The sequence below is a fragment of the Paramormyrops kingsleyae genome, chromosome 3, assembly GCF_048594095.1.
Source record: "Paramormyrops kingsleyae isolate MSU_618 chromosome 3, PKINGS_0.4, whole genome shotgun sequence".
Taxonomy (NCBI): domain Eukaryota; kingdom Metazoa; phylum Chordata; class Actinopteri; order Osteoglossiformes; family Mormyridae; genus Paramormyrops; species Paramormyrops kingsleyae.
Genome location: NC_132799.1, coordinates 33,471,884 through 33,491,579, shown reverse-complemented (window position 1 = coordinate 33,491,579; position 19,696 = coordinate 33,471,884). Strand labels below are relative to the sequence as shown.

Genomic DNA, 19,696 nt, shown 5'->3' with positions numbered 1-19,696 from the left:
AGACTGAACGATCAGCATACAGCAATAACTCAGGGCTTAAATGAAGTCCGGGTTCTTTTAATTGAAATGGTTGAAATGGTAGTTTACAAACTCATAGTGTCCCTCCTGACACGGATTAAGTGGTCATCCCACTTGGAGCAGTGGTCTGTTTACCTTTAGCAGGGTTAACCGCTATCCCCGACCGGTACAGCATCTCCTCGCTCTGCCAGTCCCGATTCCTTAATACCGTCTTCATTCCGTGCAAGAGGAAGAGCACGGTGCTGCAGCAGAGCAGGAGGGCGCGGGAAGGGTGCCTCTGCAGCCGGATGTGGAGGGACCTCATGCCCACCGCCACCAGCAGGCAGAAGCCCATGCTGGGGATGTAGAGGACCCGCTCGGCGACCACGAAGCCCACGTAGAAGAACAAGTTGGCGGCCGGAAGGAAGGGAATGGACAACAGGCTCAAGGAGAGAACCACAACATTTTCCGTGGTGGGCAGTGTAGTCCGTGGCTTGCAGGGCAATTTTGTACCATTCTGAACATTATTTGGTATTTCCGCATCTGTGTGCTTCAGATGCATATGTTGGCTGTTGCCATTGGTGAAGGGTTTCCCATTGGTCACACGGGCTCTCCCGTCGGTCTCTCGGACTCTGGCCGGGTTCTGAAGGCCAAACCGGGCTAATAGCAATAATCCAGCATAAAAGACCACAGAGTGAACGTTCCTCCAATCGGTGACGGTCCTCAGCAGGGGCACCGCATCCATGGACCAATCAAAGCTCAGAGTGTTCGGGCACATGAGCATCCACATGTTGACAGCGGGCAGGTAGAAGAAGGTGAGCATCCTGGTCAGAAGGCTGGGCGAGTCGGCTGCCGGGTTGTCAGAGCTGGAGAAGCTGGGCGGCTTCATGCCCATCCAGTAGAGACGAGCCGCCAGCAGAACGGCGCCCCAGGTGGCCAGCAAACTCACACTGAGGAGCAGGCCGACGTTTCTCCTCTGTAGGGGAAAGTAAACACGACATTAGACTGACGTAGAAACCCCCGTAAACATAGAGAAGAACCAAAACCAGCAGAATAAGGAAAACACTGTGAAGACACAAAGCATTAAATGCAAAGCAGCATTATGGTTTTATTCACTATAGTGTGCAATATAAAGAGATGTGAATGTGACACGTTTATACGAGTTAAAAATCTAACATATTCATTATTTAAAGTCTCTATAGTGAAACAATAAGAGAACAGATGTCCCTTTGGCCTTTTATCCTTTCATTCATTCACTGCAGACCTGTTGGGGGGGGGGGGGGGGGCATACATATGAACAGTTAGCAGGAGAGCCACACTGTAAGCGACATCCTTTTCACTGTAATGCGTCAGTCACTCCGCGGCACGTTAATCTTACGAGACGGGTACAGCCGTCAAATACATCTGCCTTTGAATCTCATAAAGGCGAGGTAGCTGTATTCCAAAAGCTTACTTATTCTTAATATAGATTGTTCTACTATAGAATGATTCAAAGCAGAAAGGGAAAAGCCTTCAATTTTAGAGGGAATTCTCACGGCAGATGCAGCATCCAAACCATCCTACAGAACTGGCTGTATGGAAACTGGCCTCCAGAGAAAAGAAAATCCATCATATGTAATTAGGAATCTTAACAAAATCTTAACATAAACACGAATAAACCAATTCAGCTGCCTAGCAGGTTCAGTTATTTGTGAAACATATAGATGATACATTTCTACACTGTGTCCCTTGATGGGCATTTTAAATAGGATATTCATCAGAAGCCTTAAGTTTTATTATAGTTACCCAGTGACTGCAGGACCACTGACTGAAAGAAACACTGGGGTCTGACACTACTGACACCACTGGCCTGTGGTTAATTAATCACTGAGAAGCACAATCGACCTGAATGCGGGTCAGCTTCTACTGGAAAGAGGATTACTGTCCAGGTAGGAGAAAGGTCAGCAACTTAAACTGGAAGAGAAGTCCTATCTTGAAAGAATACTGAAACGTAATCTGCAGGACGAATGACTGATTAGCCAACATGTCACATGACCAGCTCATTTAAGAAGGAGATCTGTCTTGGTATGAAGGTTAATACTATGTATCACAGGGAGTAATGGGGAGTAAGAGACAGGCAAAGAATGCAGTCTGTGCGGATCTAGTAGCTGCTGACCCCAGATCAGTCATGCTGTCAACGCTCACCATGAACACATAATCAGATTAGCGAGGATAATGGGTGAAATTCACAGGAACAAATGGTCAATGTCGTTGGATGCTGAAGCTCTTGCACAGCATAAGAAAATAAAATAAAAAGAAAGCATGATTCAATAGCTAAGAACAAATCATTTTAAACGGCAAAGATACAATTTGTTGGCAATTAGAGGAGTGAGAAAGGAGTGAGAAAGGAGAGGAAGATTGCAGACCCCTGGCTGCCACTTGTGAGACTCTGTTCACTCAAGACTTTGCTTGGAAAAGGTGCCGTTTTTTAAAAGAGGTTCTATAATTAAATGCACGAATGAAGACATCTATGTTTATTTGGGTTGAATAGGTTATGTAGGCAAGTGTCAGTGAGCGTCAGTTCATGGAGCTGGCTCTTGGGGCTTGGGATCTGTGGGATCCAAAGGTTGCTGATTTGAATCCCAGGGTCGGCCATGTAATTTCACTGTTTGGCCCTTGAACAATTCCTGTTACCCTTGATACTTCAAGGGAGTGTTTAACCCTGTTGACTTAACAAATGCTTTTTGCTTTGGATAACAGTGTCTCCTAGATTCATGTTTGATAAAAAAATACCTATTACTGTTGATATTCTGTTCATCAGCGGGCTCCTGTTTCCAATGCATTGTGAATGTGGCATTTCTGGATGTTACTCTCCTTCTGTACGAACTTCTCATGAAGGTGTAGAAGCAGCTGTTGGAAGACTCTGTGTCGGGTACTGGTGCTTTGCCATCCTGCCATATTACTGCATCAAATCACTAAGTTACTCACTTGAACCCAGGCTGAGATCAAAGGGAGATTAGCAGGAATGCATTGGCAGAGTAGCAGAAGAGTACAGCAAGAGTACAGGCGGTGGGGGTGGAAAATTCATGCTTAAGTGTTAATGCGATTCTGACTGAGGAGGTTGGGATGGGTCTGTGGTGGTACTTGTGTGTTAGCGTGTGTGTGTGAGTGTGTGGATCATGTACACATTACATTACGGGGACTAAATTTCCCCAGAATGTGATAAAACACCTGTTACTTGCAGGGACCATTTTTCGGCCTCCCCGGTTTTCATTGCTAAACTCTAGCAAACAGAATCCAGAATAACACCAGGGGTCCTTGACAGATAGATTTCCATCTCTATCTTTAAAAACTGGGAAGTAAACAAACCTGTATGGACTCCACGCTCCAAACAAACCTATATGGCCCCTGTAACTGTCATCTTATCAGCAACACTACATGAATAAATCATCCCGCTATGGATGCTGCCAGGCGATGGCGGGACCACGTTCCATTCTGTGGAATGCTAAAGAGTGCAGACTCTGCCTGTAAACCAGCGTGTCACCTTAGAGTAAGCGGTTGAATGTAACCTAATCCATGAGGCAGCGGACACCTTCAGTTATTATTACTTCTAACTCAAATCGCTGAAACAAATTCACCATTAAGAGGCAGGTATGCAATGCTTTAAATCAGGGTACTTCAATTCCAAATCCAGGCCTTGTTTTCTGTTAGTTTAATAATTACAGATTCTGATTGGTCAGAGGTTTCACACCTGGATCACAGGTAAAGGAAGGCTGGAAAACCAGCAGTGCTCAGACCTCGAGGACTGTGATTTTGAATAACCCTGCTTTAAATGGACCAATTACAGAAGACCTTTTCTCTTCCCAGAATGCAGTTCCTCAGGACACTTGGGGTGAGAAAGTGCTGGAGAGATAATTAAGTTGAGTAACTAAGAGGTGGATGAATGGCATGATGTGTACCTGACCTTGTAGCCCCCTCTGGGAATTATACCTTTTACAGACTGACCTAGTGATTTGCTTGACTAAGACCATCCTGACTGCCATTTTTAAAATTAAATCTCATGTATCTTAAACACAACCTGACAGCATCGTGGGCAGCTGGTCTGTTTAATCTCTGCACCTTTTGACATTTGTAATTCTCTTCTGAAGAACAGAAAAGGGGAATCATTGAGTCCATTAAATTGTCAATTTTGCAAACAGAAAATATTGCTGTGATAAATAAAAAAAATTAAAAAACTCTTAAAAAAATACAGACAAAGACCAAAGACCAAACACTTCACCCTATTAATGTCACATTGTCCTACCACTGCTATCAATGTGAGCTGCTCTTCACTAGGAGAGGACTAAGTGATTGGACTTACTGATTTCATTTTTTTCTTGTTTACCCAAATGGTTTTCATAACTACCAAATCCACTTTTTAATTTCTAAACCAGCAGCAGCAAAACTCCCAGATCCATCCCAACTACTGCTTCTGAAATTCATCTCCAGAAAGGTGAGATATTGCTTTCAATTGCCATTTCAGTATTCTAATTACTGTAGTTATGGCTTTGCAAAGACTATCAATATTTTCAGTGTTTTTTGTTAAACTACATTGAATCCTATATTATAATTATTAGGTACCATCAAGTAAAGTTGACTACATGGGCCTTACTCCATACAAGTCTAGCCCGAGTATTTTACCCCTGATGCCAGGTAAATTTGATGTAGTCTCTGATATTTTTCAATAGCTAGAAACAGTCCTGGTTGATTCCAGAATATCCTGTTTTCTGTCTGGGTCCATAAACAGCTGACATTTAATTTTTTTAATGCTCGGGGATAATCAGCACAGATTTGTCAATTTTCCCTGGTGTGCTTCCTTAATTAGACAAACAAACAATGTAACCGTTGTTACGGAGAAGCAGACCCTTGGGAATATGGCTTTTACTGCAGATTTGTGAGGAGAAAACATCCAGGCTTTCGGCCCGCAGCGGCAATAGGCTTGCCAACACTGTGTGCACTAATTATACATAGCCTTGGAATTTGCAAACTAAAATGAGCATGTTTATCCTAACCACACAAAAAATTAGCTTATAAAATTCTGATTGCACCATACAAGAAACTAGTTACAGCATGCCTTTGTCAGTCAGCAGTCTTAAACTGGATGTCATTAGACTTCTAATTGCGGTTAACATAACCTAAAAAAGAAGAAATATCTTGTTAAAGTCCAGCAGATGTTCACCTGTGGTTATTTTTATTTGCAAAGCACAGTTTAAGTCTTACTCCATGTATAACATAGAGGCAGAAAAACAATACAATTTTTGCTTATTTACGTTACCCTGCACAAATGTACTATATTGTGAAAGACGTAGGCCACCCCTGATGCAACATAACTGAACCTTTAGTGCATTTGGCAGACAATGCTCACCTTGTAAAGCAGGACAATGGCTTGACGGATCCGGAGTCTGTGGAAAACGAAGATGTCGTAGACGGCCGACACGGCCAACACGGTGACACCCTGCTCCTTCCAAAGCATGCTGCAGGCAGCACTGGCCAGGCTTAGCACCAAAAAGGCCCAGGAAGCGGCAGAATGGTGGGATTCCTTCAGCCGGAGAGCGCAGTGCTTCACGTAAGACAGCAGTGACAGTAGAAAGAAGAGTGCAGCGCCCACGTCGGCCCGGCCAACCACCCCAGCAACCGCTTCCGTGTGGACCGGGTGCAAGGCGAAGAGGAGGCCGGCCACCAGCGTCCAGCTCCCACCTCCCAGCAGCAGGCGGGAGAGGCTGACAAAGAGACCTGTGACCAGGCTGTGGAGCACCACATTAACCAAATGGTAGCCCCAGGGATCCAAACCTCCCAGGACATGGTTCAGGCGGAAGGACAGGGTGCAGAGGGGTCGGTACGACTTGTGGCTCCCACTGTGGGTGAGGAGGGTCCCCCAGAAGTCATCGTAGAAGATGTTCGTCCAAGGTGTTTCTGGAAGTAGGTCTTGGTTGGTTTTGATCACACGGCTACAAGAATGAGAATATGTCATTGGATTACAGTTAAAATTGATGTTACGATCGTAATGCCCTTTCTAAATTAAATAAAAAGCCAAGGGTTTCTTTAACAGAATAAATCACAGGTGCAAAACGTTAGTAAAGTCATGGTATTGAGGACCACATTTGTGGTTCAAAGCCACCATCTTTGAGACCCCTCCCAATGATTTTGCACTTGCTGAAGATGTGATTTAATATCACAGTTTGAGAATAAAAAACGGCGAATCAGACACATCTGTGTTTATGCAATGCGGCAGAGCTCAGAGCCTTAAGAAATAAATGTCCTCTGTGTCTGACAGAAAGAAACCCATCGATGAGGTCTTGTCACCTGAATGAATCTCTTAGTAAGACTGCCTGCAATGAGGAAATATGAGTTTCTAGTGGACCACTGGGTTGCTGTTTGGCACACAGGAATTTTTGATCATGTACGTGATTGTCCAACAGAGACATGAGATCCCAAACTGCAATTGTTCTTCAAGTGCGACCCTCAGATGACAATCAGGGACGACAATATCAATTCATAGTTTATAGGAACAGGATATTCCTGAAGACCTTTAACGTGAATGGTTTTCTTTATCCCACCCCAGTAGGATGCTGAATTACAGCTTTCCTCAGTAATCACATGGAAGTTTTCAGCTATCCTGTTGTGACTTAAATATGCATAGTTATGGATCGTTGTTGTTGCTATGGAAGCACAATTCTCAAAAGAATATAACGGTGATGTCTGTTACATTTGACACCCTGCAGAATATATGGGGACCAAATCAAAAATGCTTTACATGAACATTTTATGAGTCCTTTTGTCAAAGTCACATTCTTTGGGTTAAAAAGTTTTGCTAGAGCTCATAATAATAAATCCAGATAAACTGAAAGTAGAATACAGCATCTAATTAAAAGGCAATCATTTGTCATATTCATGTTATAAAAATGTATGAAAACAAATGCTGAGAATATAACATAATGCATAATACCCATACAATATAACATATGCATCATACCCATACAAGGTTAAAACATACAGTTTTCAAATAAAAAAATTATGTTAGTAATATGTTGAATTAGAAAGATTTGGGAGGAACTGTCTTGCAAATAGGAAAAAAAAATACTCTGATTTTGCCAAGGATGTGTCAAAGCTCAACTTCAATATCAAAAATTGTCACCAGCATATTTTCTAAATGCCGTGGGAGGGCTTCTGCATGGTCTGTTCTGCTTTTAATCAGCATCGCTTTCCCGCTGTTTCTCCTTACAGGCAATGCCAGAAAGGCAGGCAAGAATCAATGCTGCTCTCTCTGCCGTAATGGGTTTCCACGGCGACGTTTGATTCGTATGATACCGAATTATGTATCTCACACTTCTAGAATAAGACACGGTATCCTTCTATTTAATCACGCACAGATCTATAAGGGGAACTGCAAGTTCTCTGCAAGGGTACATAGTATTGGATGTAAGGATGTCTGTGCATCCATACACCCTCTGAACACTTATCCTGGTCAGGATCATCTGGTGTTTGACTACCAGCTCAGTATAATTATTCTAAAAATGCATTTTAAATCTAATTCTAATGCCATTCTAACATTCAAATGCATTTTTAATTTTCTTAAAACTGTTACTCATAAAATATTTTAAATAGTCAAAAAAGTATTTTAAATAACAGAAGATAAATGAAAACAGAAATCATTACAATACTTAAAATAGGACACTGCTTCGCATTAAATGAATGCTACAGGTAATTAAAGGTGTTATATGCAGAAAAATATCAATTTTTATGTAAAAGGACACTGTGATGATGGGTCACTGTGATGATGGGTCACTGTGATGATGGGTCACTGTGATGATGCATTTTAATTTTTTGCTCCTGGATCCAAATGTAAGGACTGGTTGTCTGTCTTTAACGACAGCATACATCTCAGTCTGGAGCAGATCTTGAGAAACCACTGGTTTCCCTGCATGGAAAACAATCCTGGGAAATGACAGAGTGTGCCAGCCAAAGGCGCCTATCACGCAATCGGCAGCCCTGTGAAGTGACGGCAGCTGGGGAACGAGAAAAGAGCCCCGGCCTGCTCGCTAGCTCGGAGCCCGCCTCGGGCACTGCGTCCCGCCAAGCAAACGAAGCGTGTTGGCGGATGAGGAGACAAAGGGCTGAACTTAGGAAGGAAGGGGAGGGAGAGCAGTTAGCGTTCAGGGCAAGGGTCCCCGACACTTAACCTCTGTGACACTTTACTCCACTGTCACATCTATGCATTCTTTACTAACAGTATTAACTTTGCACTGAACCACACCTATAACTCTCTGAACAACTTCTGAAAGGAAAGTACTCCTGAATATGCTGTTAAATATATACAGTTTTAGTTACGTTTAGTTAGTTTTAAGTTTGTAACATGCCCCCTTAGAAAGCACTCACTTCTGAATGAATTCTGCACAGGCTACAAATTGTAATATTGTTAATAAGTACATTTTATCCATCCATTTTCTATAACTACTTGTCCTATGCAGGGCAGTTGGGGGCTGAGCATATCCTGGGGGCTATAGGCACAAGGCAGGGAACAAACCAGGGTGGGGTACCAACCCATCGCAGGGCACAGTCACACACCATACACTCACACACCATTCACTCACACACCATACGCTCACACACCATTAACTCACACACCTTTCACTCACACACCATACACTCACACACCATTCACTCACACACCATACGCTCACACACCATTAACTCACACACCAGTCACTCACACACCTTCCACTCACACACCAGTCACTCACACACCATACGCTCACACACCAGTCACTCACACACCATACGCTCACACACCATTAACTCACACACCAGTCACTCACACACCTTCCACTCACACACCAGTCACTCACACACCATACACTCACACACCATACACTCACACACCATTCACTCACACACCATTCACTCACACACCATACGCTCACACACCATTAACTCACACACCAGTCACTCACACACCTTCCACTCACACACCAGTCACTCACACACCATACGCTCACACACCATTAACTCACACACCATTCACTCACACACCATACACTCACACACCATTCACTCACACACCATTCACTCACACACCATACGCTCACACACCATTAACTCACACACCTTTCACTCACACACCATACACTCAAACACCATTCACTCACACACCATTCACTCACACACCATATGCTCACACACCATTAACTCACACACCTTTCACTCACACACCATACACTCACACACCATACGCTCACACACCATTAACTCACACACCATTCCCTCATGTATGGACACCTATGGGTAATTTGTTGAGTCCAGTTAGCTTCAGCATGTTTTTGGACCATGGGGGGAAACTGGAGCCCCCAGAGGAAACCCCACAACAATATGGGGAGAACATGCAAACTTCCCGTACATAGAGCCATGGGCCCAGAGGTGTGAGGCAACATGCTAAATATCACATTATGAATTCATTTTTGTAATAAAAATTAAAATGGGTTTAAAAATAACAGCAAAATAATTTGCATAAACTGCCCCCTAATAAGTGCATTTGTTCAGCAAAGCTTTTGTCGCATATATTTGTCACTGTGTGAAAACAGACTGAAATAGGCTCAAAGACCTTTGTTTCATGCTGTCCTATATACAGCGCTTAATTTAAGGTACCTCCTTCATTTAAGGTAGCCCCCCCCCCCAAATAAATGTAAATTCCTCACAAAACACCATAGTTGAAAGGACTTAAACTAAATTCATGAATCGGAGGTAAAACCTGCTGAAGTAGCACAGTGCCTCCTATATCTGGAACAGAAACCCAGCATGAGGTTCAAAAGGTTAACGTTTGTGTTTCAGACCTGAGGATTAGTAAGAAGGGGCGCAATTCTGTTACCTAATGAAGAACTATAGTTTACAGTAACCCCCCCTCACCCAGCCACCAGAGCCAATGAGAGGATTCCTTTTTAGTTGACAATTACAGCTTACTCTTAATGTTGGTAAAATCCACACAAAATTAAAGACATTTTGCTGTTTATGTCTTCTGTCCATTGCTTCCTGCTGTTTCTGCAGCCTTAGTGGTGTCTTTCTCATTGTGAGAGTATCCTATGCGACCTGTAATTACTGCATTTTCTTCCCTAGGATCATGAACATCCACTGAATACAATATAAATTTAAATCAACCTTGAGGCCAATTGTGAGCACCAGGATGGGGGGAAGGGGGAGGAGACTACTGGAAATCATTACATTTTTTAACATTTTTTTCCAGAATGGAGGGTGACGCTGCAGTGGAACTCATTGGAACTCGTTCTGTGGCAGCTGCTTTGCATTGAAGCCACCATCAAAGCAGACCACATAGAGAGTGGCGATTTATAGTGCGGTATGAGTTCAGCTATGATTTGCCTGAAAGGCATACAGGTCCTGTGAAACAGCCCCTGAGCAATGGCGGAACAATGGTGACCCAGTTAAACTCTGTGGTTAAAACCACCGGCTAAATCCAGAAGTTTTTCCTAAAGTCAAGCTTTGTGTTCATGCAATCGCTGTACAAACAGCAACAGACGATACTGCTGTGACATTGAAGCAGAGGCAACATTCAAAAGAACAATTGGAATATCCTCTTCTCTGACAATGACAACCATCTATTATTCCATCTTCTAACAGCGTATCTAGGGCATTGTTTCAGGGCTTGGAGCCCCCACCAGGAAGTATGGAGTACAAGACAGGGGACACCCTGGATGGGATCCCAGCTCAATATTCCAAAAATATACAGGGTTTTCACAACCACTTTCCAAATCCTGGAGATGGTGACTAGAAAAAATTACCAACAGCTGGAATGCACTGGTTTACCTCACCATTACCGGTTTAATGAATAAGGTTGGTATCTCAGATGAAGGACCAGGAAGTGGTTTTTCTGACATCATTAAGATCCTGGTGATGTAGCCATCAAGGGTTGAATGTTGTGTCCATATTTGCCAATGAAGGCGTTTTTAGTAGCTAGAAGATAGTTTTAGAGCTCTGTTCATAATCTGGGTTATTTTCTGCAAGTTAGGTCATTTACGTGATTGTTATGATACTTTTTTCTTGGCCTTATGGGTGAAAAAATATTTGTTAAACAATACTTACACTACTTAATAACTGAGAGTTTGAATTTCATACAAAAAAAAATCATCAAAATACTCCAAAAGACTCCATTGTGCATCCAGTGTTTTGGGGAATTACTGGAGTGCTCCAGGCCACCACATAACCCTCTATGAGATAAGTGATTGGAAGATGGATAGACACATGGATGGATGTGCTTTGTACCTCCTATCCTGCAACTTTTGCACTCTTATTCTTAGCAAGTTTATTAGCGTTAGGTTTCTCCATACATTTGCTGTCGAAGTCGAATACCAGGAGTTCCTGAGTATGGAATGTCACATAACCTGGATACATAGTGGCTTATCCGATTTGACCCCCAAACCAAATTGCATACGTTTCTGCAGGAACCTGAAACCCAACCGTTCCCCCAGTCTTGTGCAAACACTGCACTTGGTTGTACAGACACGGTTGCTCTTTGAGTCACCAAAATTAATTTCCATGCACCGCTATTCAAACGGCATTTCTTATACTCGAACCCCGCTGGTACCGAAACAGCAGGAATGAATCGATGAATGGGCTCGCTTCACACTCGCTTTGCGTTTGACGGGCAGGGAACAGAGAGCAATGGAATGGAATTGTACACAAACAGGCCGCTTGCAAACCCGTGTTTTGTCCACTGGACTTCTTTGATATCCCTCCAAAGCACGTTTCCCGGCCACTGACAGCCGACAGTTGCAGTAGCAAGTGAACAATTTCCCCTCGCCTTTTAATTTAATTCATGAGTGGTATGGATGTTTGCTTTAATTGCACAGTTCAGTTATTACATATTTTATAATATCATACAACACAATCCTGATAATTAAGTGGTACTCCCTGTCCACACATTCACACATGTAATTTAACTTTCCTGTTTACTATAAATCCATTGTTCCAAATATGCCTTTCATTTAGATAAGCTGTAATGTCACTAAAACAGATTTTGCCTGCTGTTTCCATAAAAGGGGATAATTAAATATTTGTTCTCACTATTCTGCATCAGTTTCACCATATGTAGACAAAACGTCAAATATGGAGGCAACATATAAAACAGGCTTCTGGTGTTTTTTGATGTATTTAATTAAAAAATGTACAGTTACTCAGCCATATTGAATTAGATTAGCAGTTGAAAGACAGAAGAATAGATGCATTCATGGCTGGATGCATGGGTGGACTGTAAATTTCATTGCTGTGATTCTAGATTTTTCCATATTGGAAAAGATGCAACGCATGTATTCAACTAATAAGCAAGCCTTTTAAAGTAGCCATCTATTTTAAGCTGTATTTTTTGTATTATTCTATGCATGTTTATACATGTTATGTATTACCGGATTCGTGTAACCTGGAAACTATGCAAAAACTGAAACTGTCTCACATTATCAAAATGCACACACTTGTTATATATCCAAAGGTAATCATTAGCTCCACATATTGCCCACAGATAATCTATGGAATGCATTTTGTTCCGCCAAACCAAACTCATTCACTGTCTGGACTTACTGCCGTCAGTGGATCACACAGTCAAACAAGGCGACTGAAATCTACCGCCCCCCCCTCCAACAAATTCTTCATCTGTGAACTACTCGACAATTGGATAAGCATTGACTGCATGCTTTAAATACATGTTTTTTGAAGGATAACCGAAAAACGCTAAAATGATGTCATCAAAAGGCGACCATGGTGTGTTATGGGCGTCTCATTTGACCCACAGCTGAGATTATTTTACTGTGGTTGCTGTTTGTTCCTCTTTGTTTCTTTTTGTTCTGTTTCTTACAGACAAGGGTCCTGTAAGCATTATTACTGTAAATAAATGAGAAGTCTAGTCTATGTACTAAGAGGATAATTTTAGGATGACAGACAGAAAATCATATTTGTAAACATGCATCACTTTGTGGGGAGCCATCATGAAGACGATAGGCAAATATGAATCACGAAATACTAAATTGTCGTGAAATGCGAAACTTGCATACACGAGACTACAGTTTCTTTGTACAAGTTTCATTAACAAAAGTGCTTAAATAGCCAGAGCCTTACGCTCAATAAAGATGCAGTATTTATCACACATACTACAGCCCCTCATGTGCAACTAATCGACAGTTCATTAAAGTTTAATGTATCGGTCTGGTGTGCAGAGGCAGCGTTATATTGGAGCTGAACTAATGAGGCTTAATAGTGTTTTTGGGACTTTTTGGAATGTCCTCTAACCATCACAAGACATTTGTTGATGGGAAGGATCTCTAATTTATAAATAGTTTAGGGATGAACGTATGTGGACAGACTTTCAAAACATCAGACACTCATATAATAACAGACAGCTTAAAGTCACCAATTCACCTAGATGCATGTTCTCAGAATCCAGGACAAACCCTGCACAAACACTAGTGGAGGCAGGACCAACGAATCAGATGTCTTGGTCCCGCCTCTGGTTGATGGGACCCACCTCCAGTACAATCTGATTGGTTATCTCTCTGAACCAGTCATATTCCATTCCGCCCTCAGAACATTTTTTGTGTAAGTGAAACTCCCATGGGCTACACAAACAGACTATTACACGTTTTTTTACAGGGATTAACAGGATATTTACTTTATTTCATTAGCTATGTATGACTACAGCTTTGCAGCCAGGTGCTGCAGGAGGGCTTAGTCCACACTGGGGGTGAGAATTGTGGGCCTGACTTCAGGAACCAGAGAACAGATAAAAATAAGTATGATGCAAAAATTAGGTAAGCATCAAATCAGAAATACAGTGAAATACAGTAAAATACAGTGGCCTATAAAAACATTTAAGCATTTAAAAACAAGATCTTGCATGACAGCAAGTGCTGCACATGCGCTTTTCCAGAAGTTAAAAAGGTCATAAAGAAATATCTGAAGTGTTCTATCAAAATCTGGGATCGTGTCGAGAACTTCCGTGTCTGCACAGGAGACACATTAGCAGTATTTAATTTGGCAGTAGTGTATTCTGAATTAACCGTCTTCGTGGGATGCTCTAATATAAAAATGTTTTCACTTATCCTGGAAGGTGGAAAGAATTCCCCTCATTGCTCTCTCGTAAATTCATGGCAAGGCTTCAGTTCATTTTCAGCTCACAAATGCTGCTTCACGGTAACTTTCAGCATCAGCTTTCTTACCATTTAAAACCAGCAGCATATTTTAATGCCATTTCCAGGAAATTATGACGCTGTACTAATTATCATTTCACCAGATAATACATACAGTACCAGTCGAAACTTTGGATACACATACCCACAGAAAGGTTTATTTGTACTATTATCTACATTTTATAATAATTCTAAAGACATCAGAACTATAAAATAACATATATGGAATTATCCACTGACCAAAAGCATATAAAAAAATGTGGGGGGGGGGGGGCAGCTCTGTGAGTTGGGACTGAGAAGGTTACCGGGTCAAATCCCATGGTCGGCAGAATGATCACACCATTTGGTCTCTGATCATGGCCCTTAACCCCAATTGCTCCTGTAACTGGCTGATCCTACTTTCTCCTCTAAGTCATTTTCATAAGGTGGTGTCCTGGGATGCTTTTCCAGCTGTCCTGAAGGTGCTCCCTCATATATGCTGGCCACTCATTTGCTGTGTTTAGTGACCAGGTCATGTGACGCACCCTATCACTCTTTGTTGGTGGCTTGGCGTGTCCAAACGTTTGACTGGCACATGCAGAAGAGTAAACAACAAATGAATGACACTTCAGGTTTCATTGTTTCACCCTCCTCACATCCATGCAGGCATTGACGTGTATTCAGATGTAACTTTTTAATGCAGTGATGATTTGGTCACTCTGAAGCCATAAACAGTGTCAGATGAAAATTCCAGATGAGTCCCTGGAATGGGGACTTACTGCTGCCATCATTGACTTTTTGGGAAGATAAGTGTGAAAGTGTGGGACTTCCTGTTACAACAAATAAAACTATAGGGACAAAAGGCTGCTTTTATTAAGTACAGCACACGCTTATTTTTTATCTTGACAGAATGACTTTAACATGTTTTTTATGACTATAATTCAGCCCAAGGCAAAACATATTCTGTGATTTCCTGTCAGCTGTAACAGTATGAGAATCGGAAAAATTAATACTGAAAATTCCTGGCTTCTTACAGACACAGAAAAGCAGGTGTTTGATTTGAGCTTTGATTTTTATTCCTGCTCAAGGTTTATTGTGCAGTCATTAATTACTCTTTACATCATATTATCTGATATAATATATGTATAATAATGGGCCGGAGCTGTCATGAGACAAAGCATGAGGATTATAATCAGCATCAGGGACAACTGCAGAGCAGACAAGTAAATTAGCCTACTTCATACTAACTACTACACAGTAAGAGTGCTGGTCACCACAGACTGACTAGATGAATTCCATCTGGAGGTTTTAGGGCAGATCAATGGAACAACAACAAATCCTGTTTTTCATTGTTTCCATTTTTTGTTCTGTATGCTAGAGGCTCATAGAAAAACAACACCATTCATCACTATAATCCAATGAAGGTCATCACTGGCTTCCAAAATTCCACAAACAGCAGAGTAAATGCAGCCACGAAGGTGTCACAGTGTAGCAAACTATTCCTATCTCTGTTTTTCTAAGTAAACTGGGTCTAGTCCCCAGAGTTGCCTATTAAGACATGCCTGTTTAATGGTAATCCCATTAGGAGGAAGAGAGCCAAAGCCCAGATCAAGATTATATCCATCAATTTATGTTATCCTTCCAAATTAGACTCCTAGTCTGCTCCCATTTTCAGCTTAAATGAGCCCAATTAAATGATTCCGGGCAAAATTCTGAGAATGATGCAAGAACTCAAATCTTGTCTAAAGCATTAAGCGTCAATTCTGTCTTCTTTAATATCTTTTCATTTCATCTCTGTGTTAAGATTCCAAGGTTAATTAAGTGTAGAATGTGAAAAAGGTACAGTGGTCTCTTATTTTCAGTGTTGGGAGCTTGAATCTGAGTGTGTGCATGTTTGTGTGTCTGTACGTGTGTGTGTGTGTGTGTGTGTGCAAAGCATTTATGGAAGATGCATGGATAGGTAAGATGTATGGATGCTCAAATATCTCATATGTGAAACTTGTTTCAATTAACTTTCATGGAATTAAAACCTGAGAACTTCCCCTCCTGATCGGACTCCTGAGGAAACCACCTAACGGCCCAACAGACGGCCGTCATTTTATGCAATTTCTTTTGTTTTAATCAAAAGCTTTATATTCCATAAAATATCAATAGCTGAACCTTTGAGGTCCCCTGCTGAGAATGTGTGCCACAGAAGGAACTGTTGTACAAATAATGCTGAACACCAGAATTGTCAGAAGATGCAACCTTGATCTCATTCTTGTTCATGCTTTCTCTTTTGTACTCTTTAATGAAGCCATCAGATGTGCTAAAATCTGTTTGAGGGCTGAATACTTCAGACTGAACTTCTTTGGTGTTACTTAAGAGTTGCAAAGGATTGTCCATAATATAGCCACTCGCAGCTCTACTCTTTCATTAGACGTAGCTTGGCTCCTCTGGTTCACATTAAACACATGATGTACAGCTGGGTGTACCCAGTGTTTTTAACAGAAGGCACGTCAAAGTACTTTTGAGAACAAGATTAACAAAATTACTAAATGCAAAAAAACATTCAGATGCCACAGCTAACAGACATGTGTGTCACCAATGTTTTTTATTAATGTGTCCGTCTCTTCAGCAGTCAACGATGATGAATGCAGGGGCCAGCATTGCTCGGTGTTCATTGTTTCACTTACACCATAAACGGTCATATAAAATTCCCTGGATGCTTTGAAGAAGCAAATGTTGTGTAAACAAAAACTGCTCCAGCAATATATAGGGCATACACATAGGGTTGGGTAGCAACGTGGCCTCACATCTCCAGCTGATGAGGTTTCGATTCCCTCCCCAGGTCCTTTGTTTGTGGAGTTTGCTGGTTTTTCCTAAGTTCTTCTTTCTCAATTCTTTCTCAAGATTGCTCATGGTGAATGATTATGCTGGTGAGTGTGTGTGTGTGTGGGTTATGTTTATATTATATTGTGGGGACCAAGTGTCCGCACTGTTATTTTAACATTGTTTTGATCAGTTTCTTGGGTCCCCAAACTTGATTTTGTAAAAATTTATGACTGCAATTAAAAAACTAAAAATGCCAAAAGACTTGTATCTTGTTTGGTTAGTTATGGTTATAGTTAGGGATGGGTAGGGGTTAAGGTTGTCATTGTTGGGATTAGGGTTTTTTTCCATAGAAATGGATGGACAGTCCCTGTAAAGATATGAGTACAAACTTCTGTGTGTGTTAATTATGTTAGTTTATGAAAGGTACAGAACTGGCAGGTAACTTTAAGCATTCTTAGAAATAAAAATTAAAACAGTTAAAAAAACAGTAGTCGATTAAAAAAAAAAAAAAACTTGTGTTACAGGGTTCTGTAAAAATCATGTTGTGTGTTTTTTTCTAGTACCAGAGACCTATGTAATGTTACGTCCTTTATGGATTTTGTCACCATTTAATAAACAAAATTACTTTAAACTGTAATAAAACCTATAAACTTAATCCAGTAGCATGACACCTGGTTAGTCACATAACTTAGGTGGTAAGGGCAAAAGGTGGTGTGTCACGTGACGCGGGTGGTAACGGCAACAGGTGGTCAGTCACGTGATTCAGGTGGTAAGGGCACAGTGCGGTATACTGTACACGGCAGTGAGATTTAAACCCTTAATCCTGAGGGTATCCGCTGAACCACCACGCCACCCAGCCTCAATTTTAAGAGTAACTATTTACCCGTAGAATAAAAAACAAATCTTTATTTAATTTGCCATTATTATTCCATATTTTTAGGTCAGCCGATAAAGATGTTACATTTAATATACGCTCTCTAAGATCTTAAAAGTCTGCATGCAGTCATCATCCAATTTGAAAGGCTAATACGTTGTTAGCAGACTAAGTGTCATTCAGTTATTTATTTTTTTAATGAGCGATAATTTTAATTGTGAGAAGGCACGCAATAAAGCCATTACAAAAGTACAATTAATTCACTACTGTCCAATTCGAACTAGGCGTAGTTAAAACATATCTATTATTCTTTAAAAAACTTTAAACAAATGTAAAAAAAAAAAAAAAAAATCAGACAAAAGACATTTTATATTATCTCCAAGAACAGTGGAGTAGTGTGTGTATTACATTCATAAAGCTCATGCAAATACGGTAATAGATACTCTTGTCTCAAACAAGGATTGTGTAGCAGTTAAGAAACTGGCCAAACGGTTAAAAGTTCAGATCTCAGCAGGAAAACACTGCATCCTGTCTTGTGGTCCTTAGCTTGACCTGCTTCAAATTTTTTTTACTTCTGTATAAATACTTACAAAAAAAAAAAAACATAGCCTACTGGATCAATGAGTGTCGTACGAAAATAAATGCATGATCCTTTTCAGCTAAATAAATCTTTTACTTTAGCCAACAACTATTGGTATATCATTATGGATGGTGTATACACTGTACTAGCTTATAACTAATTCATACACTACACGATTGATGTCATTCATATGAAGTTACGAATTATAGTCAAGCCAATTAAATGCATTAATTAAACAGGTTAAATCAGGATGTACGGTAAAAGTAGATATGATTTATAAGTTTTAAATCTACTAAATCAACTATTGAATAAATCAGGGGCTAAGTCAAGTTTACCTGGGGCTTGACTTTTTTTTATATTGAAGGAAGCTGGACATCGGGGCTAAAATACTCGGCTTAAAATGTTCTGGGATATAGCCCCGTGGGATCGGACCTAACGACGCCCATGCAGCTGCACTTTATTATGAGTGTTTTCAACGTGACGCAAGTCAATCACCGATGAGGTGCAGAATACCATAATAAAGACTGAGCAATTCCGTACCTGTCATCGTAGCAAAAATCAGCGCCCAAGGTGTTAAGATAGATGACCAAAGCCACTGCGCTTGACACCAGCTCTGCAATCATTTCTCAGAAAAGAAAAAGAAAACGGAAGAAAAGTAAGTAAATGGGAAACTGTATGTCCAGTTTCCTCCGTGGCAATCCTTTCACTATTCTCCCTTGTCTTTGTGCGCCCGCAAATCCCTAGTCCACATCCTCTCAGATCAGTCTGAATTTATAATCCACGCATCATTCCTCTCTAACCCATTTTGATTTGCGGCGGCTTCGGAGAGGTGCGTTTCGGCGGCGGGGAGAGTGCCCTGCCCAGAGCGACTCCTGGGTGCGCTCGCTGGAGCCCCCCCGGTCCCCCCCACCCCGGCGTTTGTGACTGTACCCGCCCCATCTGCATCTGGCGTGCACGCCGGGAATGGACCTGAATCCCTAACAAGTAGCGTGAGTCCCCGTTATTGAAGCTTTCTCCGTCCAGATGTGTTTAATTTAAAACAATAATATTTAATAAACAAGCACAAATTAAAATAACGCAACTGTGAAGGAATGACGACAGTGCATACTATAATTTGCATATATTTGCATAGCACCAATAACTATGTAAATGAAGCTTCAATTTTTAAAATGAATGGCAATGCTATATAGTACGGGAACAGGTATTGTGTCAGTCTTGTATTATATTTAGGTAAACTAGTCAAGCTACAGTATG

General features: G+C 41.2%; 1 protein-coding gene across 2 annotated transcripts in view; it reads right to left on the bottom strand.

Annotated features, from left to right (window-relative positions):
• Window positions 1–19,341, bottom strand: part of LOC111837177 (protein O-mannosyl-transferase TMTC2-like) — a 31,589-nt gene extending 12,248 nt beyond the window's left edge. For both annotated transcript variants that reach the window (XR_011989612.1, XM_023799025.2), the window contains exons 1-3: window positions 18,983–19,341; window positions 5,381–5,963; window positions 154–973 (exon numbers count right to left, since the gene is read on the bottom strand). Coding sequence is in view for 1 of the 2 variants with exons in the window: in XM_023799025.2 (XP_023654793.2) it covers window positions 154–973; window positions 5,381–5,963; window positions 18,983–19,065 (1,486 nt within the window). In the remaining variant the exon portion in view is untranslated. The remainder of the gene's footprint in view (window positions 1–153; window positions 974–5,380; window positions 5,964–18,982) is intronic.
• Window positions 19,342–19,696: the final 355 nt, after the last annotated feature.